The following is a 13,981-nucleotide window of genomic DNA, read 5'->3' as shown; positions in this document are numbered from 1 at the left end:
AGGGAGGGAACCCAGCCCCACCCATCAGCAGTCAAGCTAATTAAAGGTTTACTAAGCTCTGCCCACCAGAGCAACAGCCAGCTATACCCACTACCAGTCCCTCCCATGAGGAAACTTGCACAAGCCTCTTAGATAGCCTCATCGATCAGAGGGCAGACAGCAGAAGCAAGAAGAAATACAATCCTGCAGCCTGTGGGGAAAAAAACCCCACATTCACAGAAAGATAGACAAGATGAAAAGGCAGAGGGCTATGTACCAGATGAAGGAACAACATAAAACCCCAGAAAAACAACTAAATGAAGTGGACATAGGTAACCTCCCAGAAAAAGAATTCAGAGTAATGATAGTGAAGATGATCCAGGACCTCGGAAAAAGAAGGGAGGCCAAGATTGAGAAGATGCAAGAAATGTTTAACAAAGACCTAGAAGAATTAAAGAACAAACAAACAGACATAAACAATACAATAAGTGAAATGAAAAATACACTAGAAGGAATCAATAGCAGAATAACCGAGGCAGAAGAAAGAATATGTGACCTAGAAGACAGAATGGTGGAATTCACTGCTGCAGAACGGAATAGAGAAAAAAGAATGAAAAGAAATGAAGACAGCCTAAGAGACCTCTGGGAGAATATTAAATGCAACAACATTCGCATTATAGGGGTCCCAGAAGGAGAAGAGAGACAGAAAGGACCCGAGAAAATACTTGAAAGGATTATAGTCAAAAACTTCCCTAACATGGGAAAGGAAATAGCAACCCAACTCCAGGAAGGGCAGAGAGTCCCATATAGGAGAAATCCAAGGAGAAGCACACTGAGACACATGGTAATCAAACTGGCAAAAATTAAAGACAAAGAAAAATTATTGAAAGCAGCAAGGGAAAAATGACAAAAAACATACAAGGGAACTCCCATAAGGTTAACAGCTGATTTCTCAGCAGAAACTATACAAGACAGAAGGGAGTGGCACGATATACTTAAAGTGATGAAAGGGAAGAACTTACAACCAAGATTACTCTACCCAGCAAGGATCTCATTCAGATTCGATGGAGAAATCAAAAGCTTTACAGATAATCAAAAGCTAAGAGAATTCAGCACCACGAAACCAGCTCTACAACAAACGCTAAAGGAACTTCTCTAAGTGGGAAACACAAGAGAAGAAAAGGACCTACAAAAACAAACCCAAAACAATTAAGAAAATGGTCATAGTAACATACATATAAATAATTACCTTAAATATGAATGGATTAAATGCTCCAACCAAAAGACACAGGCTTGCTGAATGGATACAAAAACAAGACCCATATATATGCTGACTACAAGAGACTGAAAGTGAGGGGATGGAAAAAGATATTCCATGCCAATGGAAATCAAAATAAAGCTGGAGTAGCAATACTCATATCAGACAAAATAGACTTTAAAATAAAGAATGTTACAAGAGACAAGGAAGGACACTATATAATGATCAAGGGATCAATCCAAGAAGAAGATATAAAAATTATAAATATACATGCACCCAACATAGGAGCACCTCAATACATAAGGCAACTGCTACCCGCTATAAAAGAGGAAATCGACAGTAACACAATAATAGTGGGGGACTTAACACCAATCGACAGATCAACCAAACAGAAAATTAATAAGGAAATACAAGCTTTAAATGACACAACAGACCAGATAGATTTAATTGACATTTATAGGACATTCCATCCAAAAACAGCAGATTACACTTTCTTCTCAAGTGCGCATGGAACATTCTCCAGGACAGATCATATCTTGGGTCACACATCAAGCCTCAGTAAATTTAAGAAAATTGAAATCATATCAAGCATCTTTTCTAACCACAACATTATTAGATTAGAAATCAATTACAGGGGAAAAAACGTAAAAAACACAAACACATGGAGGCTAAACAATACGTTACTAAATAACCAAGAGATCACTGAAGAAATCAAGGAGGAAATAAAAAAATACCTAGAGACAAATGACAAGGAAACCATGACGATCCAAAACCCATGGGATGCAGCAAAAGCAGTTCTAAGAGGGAAGTTTATAGCTATACAAGCCTACCTCAGGAAACAAGAAAAATCTCAAGTAAACAATCTAACCTTACACCTAAAAGAACTATAGAAAGAAGAACAAACAAAACCCAAAGTTAGCAGAAGAAAAGAAATCATAAAGATCAGAGCAGAAATAAATGAAATAGAAACAAAGAAAACAATAGCAAAGATCAATAAAACTAAAAGCTGGCTCTTTGAGAAGATAAACAAAATTGATAAACCATTAGCCAGACTCATCAAGAAAAAGAGGAAGAGGACTCAAATCAATAGAATTAGAAATGAAAAAGGAGAAGTTATAACAGACACCACAGAAATACAAAGCAGCCTAAGAGACTACTACAAGCAACTCTATGCCAATAAAATGGACAACCTGAAGAAATGGACAAATTCTTAGAAAGGTATAACCTTCCAAGACTGAACCAGGAAGAAACAGAAAATATGAACAGACCAATCACAAGTAATGAAATTGAAAGTGTGATTAAAAATCTTCCAACAAACAAAAGTCCAGGACCAGATGGCTTCACAGGTGAATTCTATCAAACATTCAGAGTAGCGCTAACACCCATCCTTCTCAAGCTCTTCCAAAAAATTGCAGAGGAAGGAACACTCCCAAACTCATTCTATGAGGCCACCATTACCCTGATACCAGAACCATACGAAGCTACTACAAAAAAAGAAAATTACAGACCAATATCACTGATGAATATAGATGTAAAAATCCTCAGCAAAATACTAGCAAACAGAATCCAACAACACATCAAAAGGATCATACACTATGATCAAGGGGGATTTATCCCAGGGATGCAAGGATTCTACAATATACACAAATCAATCAATGTGATACACCATATTAACAAACTGAAGAAGAAAAACCATATGATCATCTCAATAGATGCAGAAAAGGCTTTTGACAAAATTTAACATCCATTTATGATAAAAACTCTCCAGAAAGTGGGCATAGAGGGAACCTACCTCAACATAATAAAGGCCATATACAACAAACCCACAGCAAAAATCATTCTCAATGGTGAAAAACTGAAAGCATTTCCTCTAAGATCAGGAACAAGACAAGGATGTCCACTCCTGCCACTATTATTCAACATAGTTTTGGAAGTCCTAGCCACGGCAATCACAGAAGAAAAAGAAATAAAAGGAATAGAAATTGGAAAAGAAAGAGTAAAACTGTCACTGTTTGCAGATGACATGATATACTATACATAGAGAATCCTAAAGATGCCACCAGAAAACTACTAGAGCTAATTAATGAATTTGGTAAAGTTGCAGGATACAAAATTAATGCACAGACATCTCTTGCATTGCTATATACTAATAATGAAAAATCTGAAAGAGAAATTAAGGAAACACTCCCATTTATCATTGCAACAAAAAGAATAAAATACCTAGGAATAAACCTACCTAGGGAGACAAAGGACCAGTATGCAGAAAACTGTAAGACACTGATGAAAGAAATTAAAGATGATACCAACAGATGGAGAGGTACACCATGTTCTTGGATTGGAAGAATCAATATTATGAAAATGCCTAAACTACATAAAGCAATCTACAGATTCAATGCAATCCCTAACAAATTACCAATAGCAGTTTTTACAGAACTAGAACAAAAAATCTTAAAATTTGTATGGAGACACAAAAGACCCCGAATAGCCAAAGCAGTCTTGAGAAAGAAAAAAGGAGCTGGAGGAATCAGATTCCCTGACTTCTGACTATACTACAAAGCTACAGTAATCAAGACAATATGGTACTGGCAAAAAACAGAAATATAGATCAATGGAACAAGATAGAAAGCCCAGAGATAAACCCACGCACCTATGGCCAACTAATCTATGACAAAGGAGGCAAGGATATACAATAGAGAAAAGACAGTCTTTTCAATAAGTGGTGATGGGAAAACTGGACAGCTACATGTAAAAGAATGAAATTAGAACACTTCCTAACACCATACACAAAAATAAACTCAAAATTGATTAGAGACCTAAATGTAAGACTGGACACTATAAAACTCTTAGAGGAAAACTTAGGAAGAACACTCTTTGACATAAATCACAGCAAGATCTTTTTTGATCCACCTCCTAGAGTAATGGAAATAAAAACAAAAATAAACAAATGGGACCTAATGAAACTTAAAAGCTTTTGCACAACAAAGGAAACCATAAACAAGACGAAAAGACAACCCTCAGAAGGGGAGGAAATATTTGCAAATGAACTGACGGACAAAGGATTAATCTCCAAAACATACAGGCAACTCATGCAGCTCAATATCAAAAGAACAAACAACCAATCCAAAAATGGGCAGAAGACCTAAATAGACATTTCTCCAAAGAAGACATACAGATGGCCGAGAAGCACATGAAAAGCTGCTCAACATCACTAATTATTAGAGAAATGCAAATCAAAACTACAATGAGGTATCACCTCACACCAGTTAGAATGGGCATCATCAGAAAATGTACAAACAACAAATGCTGGAGAGGGTGTGGAGAAAAGGGAACCCTCTTGCACTGTTGGTGGGAATGTAAATTGATACAGCCACTATGGAGAACAGTATGGAGGTTCCTTAAAAAACTAAAAATAGAACTACCATATGACCCAGCAATCCCACTACTGGGCATATACCCTGAGAAAACCATAATTCAAAAAGACACATGCACCCCAATGTTCATTGCAGCACTATTTACAATAGCCACGTCATGGAAGCAACATAAATGCCCATTGACAGTGGGATGAATAAAGAAGATGTGGTACATATATACAATGGAATATTACTCAGCCATAAAAAGGAATGAAATTGGGTCATTTGTTGAGATGTGGATGGATCTAGAGACTGTCATACAGAGTGAAGTAAGTTAGAAAGAGAAAAGCAAATATCGTATATTAGCGCGTATGTGTGGAACCTAGAAAAATGGTATAGATGAACCGGTCTGCAGGGCAGAAACTGAGAGACAGATCTATACAACAAACATATGGACACCAAGGGGGGAAAGCAGGGGGGAGAGCAGCAGGGGGTGAGGATGGTGGTGTGCTGAATTGGGCGGGTGATAGGGATTAACATGTATACGCTGATGTGTATAAAACTGATGACTAATAACAACCTGCTGTATAAAAAAATAAATAAAATTAAATTAAAAAAAAAAAGTCCCTCTTCACTACAACTTTCAACAGGAAGGGCTCTGACGATGCATATGGCCAAACAAGCCTCAGCCTGGCTAGCGTATTTATGCTCATGGGTGGCGGAGAGGTTTCAGTAGAAGGAAACTGATCCCTCTCTTTATGTGTAAAGGCACTGTAATTATCTCAGTTGCTTTGAAGCCAGTGAAAGGTGGAATGTAAATATTTCAAAAGCACGTTTAATGGGAGGCATAAGCAACTTCTCCCAACAAACAAAAAGGGTGTATACCCACCTGTTCTGAAAAAAACTGGAAGCCCTTGTCCTCACGAATACACTCATATGTTTCTCCAAGAACTGGATTAAATGGCTTGCTCCCAGCGCGGAAGTAGCTAGATGCATATGCGGACACGGCGAAGGCTGCCACGTACACCTAGCGAGAGCGGAGAGAACCTGGTTATTTCTCCATCACCAAGAAATTTATTTTTACGAACAAAGACATGAACAAAATAAAACCTTTCTTTCTCTCTTTACAATTTATCTCGAAAAGCCAAAGATTTGTCCCTGGTTTAAAGACACCCAAACCGACTTTGGTTTCAAGTTGTAGGTTTAAATAGTGTTCATTTTGGCCCAGGCACAAGTGGACCAGACCTTTTCAGATTGTCCATTTGGTCTGATGCCTGCAAGATGCCTTTCAAGATGGTGAGTCAGTCCCTCTAAACCAGCCACTGTCTGAGAATCCTGAGGTCGTGCTAAGGCTTTTGAGGAGGAGAGGGACGAAGAGTATTAAAAAAGCTAAACTTCCCTCAAAATTCAGGAATAAGCCACAGGGAACTCCGCTCAATACTCTGTAATAACCTAAATGGGAAAAGAACTTAAAAAAGAATTGATACATGTATTATATGTATAACTGGAATCACTTTGCTGCACACCTGAAACTAACACAATGTTGTTTATCAACTCTACTCCAATATAAAAAAAAAATTCAGGAATAAGCATCCTAAGTTTAATCATTCACAATTTGATATTGTAGAAACCAAAAAAACCCCTCATTTTGACCAAAGAAAATCTTTGGGAGTCATTTCCTGCGCCTGGGACAGAGCACAGTGCCTTTTAAGAAGTTCTGCTTTTCTGGGAGGAAAAATGAAAACTCAAAGAGGAAAAGGAAGGAAAACTATAGGTGAACATGAAATGAGGAAAATCCTTTAATGGCTGTGGCTGTGAGGGTCTCAGCATTTTCCACAGCTCCCCTTTCAGGGCAACAAAGAACCACAGTTCAGGCACCTCTTTTTATTGTGCTTTACTTCATTGTGCTTTGTAGAAACTTCGTTTTTTATAAATTGAAGGTTTGTGGCAACCTTGCATCAAGTAAGTCTATTGGCACCATTTTTCCAAAAGCATTTGCTCACTTCATGTCTCTGTGTCCCATTTTGATACTTCTCATATTATTTCAAACTTTTTCATTATTGTTATATTTGTTATGGTGATCTGTGATCAGTGACGTTACTACCACCACTCAATGAAGGCTCTGGTGCATTGATGGTTAGCATTTTTTAGCAATAAAGTATTTTTTTTTGCGGTACGTGGGCCTCTCACTGTTGTGGCCTCTCCTGCTGCGGAGCACAGGCTCCGGACGTGCAGGCTCAGCGGCCATGGCCCACGGGCCCAGCCGCTCCGCAGCATGTGGGATCTTCCCGGACCGGGGCACGAACCCGTGTCCCCTGCATCGGCAGGCGGACTCTCAACCACTGCACCACCAGGGAAGCCCAATAAAGTATTTTTTAAGTTAAGGTGTATACCTTGTTTCTTTTAGATATAATGCTATTGTACACTTAATAGACTATAGTATAGTGTAAACATAACTTTTATATGCACTGGGAAACCAAAAAATTCATGTGACCCACTTTATTGTAATATTTGCTTTATCGCAGTGGTCTGGAACCAAATCCGCAATATCTCTGAGGTGTGTCTGTATCCTTTTTGGTCTTTTGAGGGGCAAGGGGCAAAAAATTAAACCTAAGTAGCAATAGCAAATTTTCCTTTCTAGTACAGAATAATAATCTCAATATTTCCTCTTCTCAGCTCATTTCATGAAGTTTCTTATATTGGAAAAAAAAAAAGCTGTGAGCCTCTCTTAAATATTCACCAGTCACATAACTTTCAACAGCCTTTTGAAAACTGGTCCCACCTTACCACCTCACACTAAAGTGTATAGAACACTCTAGAGCAGCTGGAGAGCTTATAAAGATCAATTTGCTGTGCTCAATTCTGTCTGTTCTTGAAACCTGGGTATCTGTTCCTCTCTCTGCTTCCTCAGATGTCTGTTACCTGATAAACAGCAAGGTCACACGTCTACATGGAATGCTGAATCAACCCTGAATCACCTTCACAATTTAACATATAACGCATTTATAAAAGAATCTGGTATCATTCATGATGTAGGGGGAGAGAGGAGGGAGGGAGCAGGCAGAACGAAGCATCCTCCTTGTGGGCTGACCATATGAGAGAGAATCTCTGCAGGGGTAGAGCTGACCTTCATACTCAGAGCAGTAAACACAATCCATGGGCTAGGTTCGTCCTCAATTCTTTCCTGAACTTTCCCTTCCTAATGTACTGGTGCCTTTCCTCAAACTTCTTCTCAACGTCAATGACACCACTCAATCAGCTGACATCCGGAGGGTCTCTAAATTGCTACGAGAATGAAACACCTTTTAAGGATGCTTTCATCTTCAGAGCCAATCATTTTCTTTAAAGAAAAGCACTGTCCACGAATGATAACTTTTAACACTTGCCTTGGCAGCTAATTGCCTCCCTTTGTTCACAGAAATTCTCTGGGGAAGAGTAACAAAGAAGACAAAAAATAAACAGCTTGTTTTTCTCTCCTACTCTGATTATCATTAGTATCAAGAAAGAAAATCTCTTTGATGGGAGAAGTCCCAGGAGACAGTATGGGATGAGACAGGAATGTCTCTTTCAACCAGTAAAGATTTTCCCTTAATCCTCAAATCACTGAAGAAATTGAAGTTTCAATGAGGGTTTAAACTGCAGAATGTGTACAATTTAGAAAACAATGGCCTCCAACCGTGAGAGGTGATGTATAGCTGGGTCCCTCCCTGAGGCTGGGGGCGTGTTGTCCCACTTAGCCAATCAGCAAATGCCTAGGGCAGAGATGCTGCATTTGGCGGAAGACACTCATGTCCCAGCATCCCACACAAACAATGACCTTTCTGTTGAGCAGGTAACATACCAGGAGGCAAAAGGAGGAAGAGACACTAAGTTTTGAAGAACAAAAAGCCACAGTAACAGAGAGGGCTGATTTGGCCACAGTCTTGCCACTAAGGTACCCCTAACCCCATCCCCACAAGACAGGGGAAGGATGAGAAATACTCGGAGACCCCTTCATCAGAAGCCTCATCACTTGATTAGAATCGATACTGAGTAGAGAACAGAAGGTTAATCTCTCTAGGATGAGGTTTTTTTAAAAAAACGTATTCTATAAAATAAGAAGTGTGTGTGTGGGATCAACTATACTCTGATAAAAATTAATTCAAAAAAAAAGAAGTGTGTGGGGGGGGGGAGAAGAATCTTTCTGATGTGAAACCTGTGAGTGAATGATATTTTCTAAAAATTTAGGAGCCGATAGGACAATTCCAAAAATAAACAAAAACGTTCTCAAGGGAAATTTACCCTGGATGAAACAAAACAAAACAAATCAACCAGCTCCAAAAATTAAGTTCTATCCGCTCAGGGTAGTAAAAATAAATACTCAGACAGCCCTCAAGACATGTCTTCCAGCCAGGCAATATCAGAACAATCCCATGGAAGGTTCTGGAGAAAGAGGAAGCCCGAAACCACAGAGCAGAAGTAGCCCCAGGCCGCAGCTGTCACAGGGAAGCCACGCCCAGTGGCAATCCCTGACCAGGTGACTGAAAACAGCCAGGCGGAGGGGAAGCGGAGGTGGCTGGGAAATGAACCGATCTGACGGGCAATCCAGATGGGAACCGGAGGGACAGGAGGCCTGGCTGTGCCCGTCTTGGCTCTGCGGGGCCCTGGGAGTGGCCACCACGCCTGCGGTGCTCACCATCCTCTCCAGGGCACTGGGCGTCTGGGCAGCCTTGTCCAGGAGCTCGCTGTACTCCAGCTCCTCACACAGCCTCTGCAGCGTGTTGAGGGGCTCATTGAGTTCCACCGGCATGGCCACCTTAGACAGGTCCTTCCCGATGTTCGTTCTCAGGATGTTCCACAAGCTGACGTTACCGGACTTGGGGCACGGGGCCGGCAAGCACGTTCTTCTTTTGGACTTGACTTCCCCTACATTTTGGAGAATAGGCTCTGAAAGGGAAATAAGTCTGGTTGCCTTATAAGGATTTTCATTTTATTTTAAAACGGAAAAAATATCCACCTTACTGAGCAAGTACGCCATGATACTATTAATCTCAGTTATCCAGATTATGGCTGAAGTCAGGAAATAAAAAGAATTCTGAGCAGCTAAATGAAGTACACAAAATTATAAGCACTAAAACTCGTGGACTTTATTCATGGGGAGGTCTTCATACTCCTAATCAAAGGCTAGTTCCTCATAGCTTATATGCACTTAGAATAAAACTGGAAACTGGATTGCTATGCCCAGAGCGGTTACTTTTAAACTCTTTTTAAAAGCACTTCAAGTTCTGATAAAAACTTTTAAAGTCTTTAAAAAAAATCGTTTCCAATTCTGGTAAAACAACTGTGTTTATATTATAGGAAAATTATAAAGGAAACAAAAGTCATCCAATAACCCACTACCCAGAAATAGTAGCCATTTATATTTTGGAGTATTTTCATTTAGTGTTTTCTCCATATAGCTGACAATGTTTGTATAGTTGAATGTTTTGCTTAATCAGTTAACATAAATATTTTTCCATGCTATTTAAAATTCTTCTAAAATATCATTTTTAATGACTGTAAAACAATTCCATGCTATGGATAAACTATAATTTATTGAATTATTCATCTGTTGTTGGACTTTTAGATTTGTTTCAATGTTTTGCTAAAAAAAAGTAGTGAATATTCCTATTCTTAGATATTTAATTATATCTGATTATTTTCTTAGAATATAAAGAAGTGGGAATCATATACTGATTCATATGATCATACTGCTCTTCAAAAAGGCTGTATCAGTTTCCCATTTATCTGCAAGCATATACCAGTGTCCATGTTCTGAGACCATTCCAGGCTTGTCAGCATTCATTCTGAATTCTTGGCAAATCGTCAGGTGGACAGCGCTATCTCCTTGTTTTAACCTACATTAAAAAAATTCCTAGTGTGGTCTGGAATGCTTTCATGAACATTTCTTCTTTTCTGAATTGTCCGCTTTCCTATTGATATATTAAGACATAATCTTTTGTTTTTGTATTTGTTTTACAAGTTAATCCCCATCTGACATTTATCTTTACATTTGGTCTATGCAGTTTTTTAATGAATGAAACATTTACATCTTAGGTTTTTACACCTATCAATCTTTTCCTTTGTGACAACTTGCATTACCTCATGCTCTGCAATTCTTTTCCCACCCCAACATAGCCTATTTTCAAATGAAATCTTTTGCATGACATCAACATATGAGAAAGTGCTATTTTATTATAGAGCCGATCACTCTGAATAACGAGGTTGCTTCGATGAACAGGAGAATATGAAAGTGAGGTCATACTTTGAAGTCTCATGTTCATCTAAGCAACCAATTAAATTCTGAATTTGTTTTAATTGCTCAACACGGGCAAAAATCAAGTAAATAGCTGCAAATGATGACCGTCTTTAAAAACAGCATTCCATGTAATCTCAAAATACTTTCTTTGATTACACTAAATTTTGAAAGAATACTATACTACTGCTACTGCTAATGGCTAATACATACCTAGCTTTTACTCTGTGACAGCCTTTCAAGAATTTTACGTATATTATCTCACTTATCCTTTGCAACAACCTCTTGAGATAAACAGAATTATTATCCCCATTTTACAGATGAAGAAACTGAGGCACAGAGAAATTAAGTAACTTGCCCTAGGACACATAACCAGTGAGTGGCAGGGCTGGAGTTAACCGAGGAAATCTGGTCCCTGAATCTATATTCCTAACCACTGAACCTCCACACAGCACCCATCACAGTGACAGATCCTATTATGTGCCTACTGATTTGGGGGGGGGCGGTAAATTAATAGGAAACATTCTAAATACCTACCATTTACTAAGGGCTCAAAGAAATTCTAGTGTGGTAATTTATCAAGACCTGGATAAATCCTATTTCCTTCTGTAGGCAATACTGTGTCCTAAGATGCAAAGTTTATTTCTACATACAATCTTTTCAGTAGAGTACTCATGTGCAGAAATCTAATCTTCCAAATACTGCCAAAGAAGAAAGCTAGGTTTGGCCCAGTGTTTGTTCAAGCTAAGAAAATGTTGGTTAGTAATCTAGCGAAATGGCTGTGGAATAAGACAGAGAGACAGCCTTCACCTCTTATATGCTTTTCCTGGCTGGTGTCAACTCAGCACAGCTGTGGTCTTAGGTTCGGGGGCAAGTCCTCTGTTCCCAACTTCGACCTCTGAACCTCTATACCTCTGTTCCTCTTGGCCCCCTCCCTAAGGCCTCAAACAGAAGGAGGACTTCAGCATTTGTTCGTCTTCCTCATCCACAATGAGAGTTCCCATTTAGTGTGTGTGTGTGTGTGTGTTGTTTGCCAAGGGAATAAGTGATGCCTCCTCATTTCTCTTTCAATTCGCCTCCTTATTTTTCTACGCAAACAAGCAGCGCATGAACGTGCTCCTATATTACTGGTCTTTGCCTTTAAATCACTGGTTCTCAGACTTTCCCACCAAAGGATTAATCTCTCCAGAAACAATTCAAGGAAGATACAGAGCATAATGAGCTTCTGACTTCTAGCAGGTGTGATGCTGAAAGGATATTCTTTCAGAGAACAGTAAATTTACCTGCCGAGGCTTTTTGACATTCAGATAACAACTCATCATCATCGTATTTCACATACGTACTGAGCTGGCAAGCACTGATACATCAAAAAGGAACTGACATGGTCCTTGTCTTCCATGTAGATATGAAAATATGTGATGTTCTGGCATAGATAAATCTAGAGACCCCAGGCATGCTGAGTACCAAGACTGGGAGTATTTGATGCTGCAGGACTCATATAGAGACCTGTCCAATGGGCAGATTCTTCTCAAGGATAGGTCACCTTCCTAAACAGGCTTCAGTCTGCTTACTGAACTCCTAAATCCGAGCTGTTTGGAGATAGCAGACATTCCAGGTACCCGCCACGGTTCCAACTAACATTTCCTGGGCATCATTTTCAGTCTTGGGATCAACCAGTAATAAAGGGACATCTCAGGGTACCTTAAGCCCTACCCCCACAGGGGGAGCAGTTTGTTAACTCTCAAATGTGTTATCTTGAAGAATCGGAAGCTAAATTACCGCTTAGATCAGACCTTTTACAATATAAGTGCTATTGAATTCCTAAACTATGAAAACCACTAGAAACCTAAACGATAAAAGCTATATTCTAATATGTTTGCAGAGAGAATATTGAACCAAATAAGGAACATCTGTAGTATTAATTTTTGATATTTATATGATAATTGGTATAACCTTACTTTATAAAATAGAAATTTGCACTAGCCAACAAATGTATTTGAATGAATAAATTTTTCACATGTGAGTGCCATGTCCCACCTAGATTATAAAACTTTGAGGGTGGGGACCATGTCTTAAGTTTCTGATGCAGAACTTGCTAAGTTCTCTGTTTGCAGCAGGTACCCTATGCATGTTTACTAGTATTCTGTAAAGATCCAAACACTCAGAGATCAAACAATTTAAATCTTACCCAAAGTCTGTCTCTCATTATCTAAATCATTACTGAGATTATCTAAGGAAAGGTTGTCACTTATGTCACTGACATATGAATCATCTTCAGACATCTATGGGAAAGAAGAAATAATATACATTAGAATAGACAAGCCAGATTTCATAAAGCCTTTACTTCAAATGATCAAATATTTTAGACCACACATTATAAACCTATAGAAATGATTTTGGATGCTGTTTTCATAAAGGCCCATACACCAGTCTGCCTAGGGGATGCTCACAGAAAATATGTTATTAAAATTCTTATACATTCTTGATTCATTCTCACAAGGAAAACACATGTAAACCCCAGATTTTAGTTATTATAAAAACTCTTATTAATTCTGCTTTTTCAGAATTTGTTAGCATTTGACTAGAAAGAGTTACAAATTGTCTTGTAACTATTTGTGAATAAAAGTATCTTCTATGGAAATTAATAGATAAAAAATATTAGAACTTCTATACCGAAGGGGTAAAATGATCAGTACTCACACTCAGAACATAATTATAAATTAATTATAACAACCATATTATAATAACTATAATAACCATAATTATAAATTACTATAGAGCAAATTCAATGAGGAGAAAATATACAAGGTGCTAACTTCTGACCCTGTAGTGGAAATAATACATTATCAAACAGCTAATAGTCAAAATCATTAACCTACAATTGAAAAGAGGTATAACAAATCAAGTAACAGAAACCAGGATGTGCCCAACACCTACTTTCATAATTTTTGTTCCCGAAGATCTTGTATCTGTTTATGCTTTTTGAGGTATGAGTTATAAGAAGATCCTCAGAATGTAATGATAAAAAGGAGCCATTGAGTTTAGTGTTTCTAAATATGGGTATTTACTGAACAGGTAAAGCAGCAAAAGAGATTTTGGAGGCACCTAACTGAAAACAGT

The 13,981-nt window shown here is 38.5% G+C and overlaps 1 protein-coding gene across 4 annotated transcripts in view; it reads right to left on the bottom strand.

The window, feature by feature from the left end:
- OSBPL3 (oxysterol binding protein like 3) overlaps nt 1-13,981 on the bottom strand; it is a 206,047-nt gene that overhangs the window by 30,192 nt on the left and 161,874 nt on the right. For all 4 annotated transcript variants that reach the window (XM_060304519.1, XM_060304517.1, XM_030857364.2 and 1 more), the window contains 3 exons: nt 13,050-13,143; nt 9,263-9,513; nt 5,477-5,614 (listed from right to left, as the gene is read on the bottom strand). In XM_060304519.1, coding sequence (XP_060160502.1) covers nt 5,477-5,614; nt 9,263-9,513; nt 13,050-13,143 — 483 coding nt within the window. The remainder of the gene's footprint in view (nt 1-5,476; nt 5,615-9,262; nt 9,514-13,049; nt 13,144-13,981) is intronic.

Source organism: Globicephala melas, chromosome 9, assembly GCF_963455315.2.
Source record: "Globicephala melas chromosome 9, mGloMel1.2, whole genome shotgun sequence".
NCBI lineage: Eukaryota > Metazoa > Chordata > Mammalia > Artiodactyla > Delphinidae > Globicephala > Globicephala melas.
Note: the sequence above shows the minus strand (reverse complement) of the source record. Positions and strands in the feature narration are given on the sequence as shown.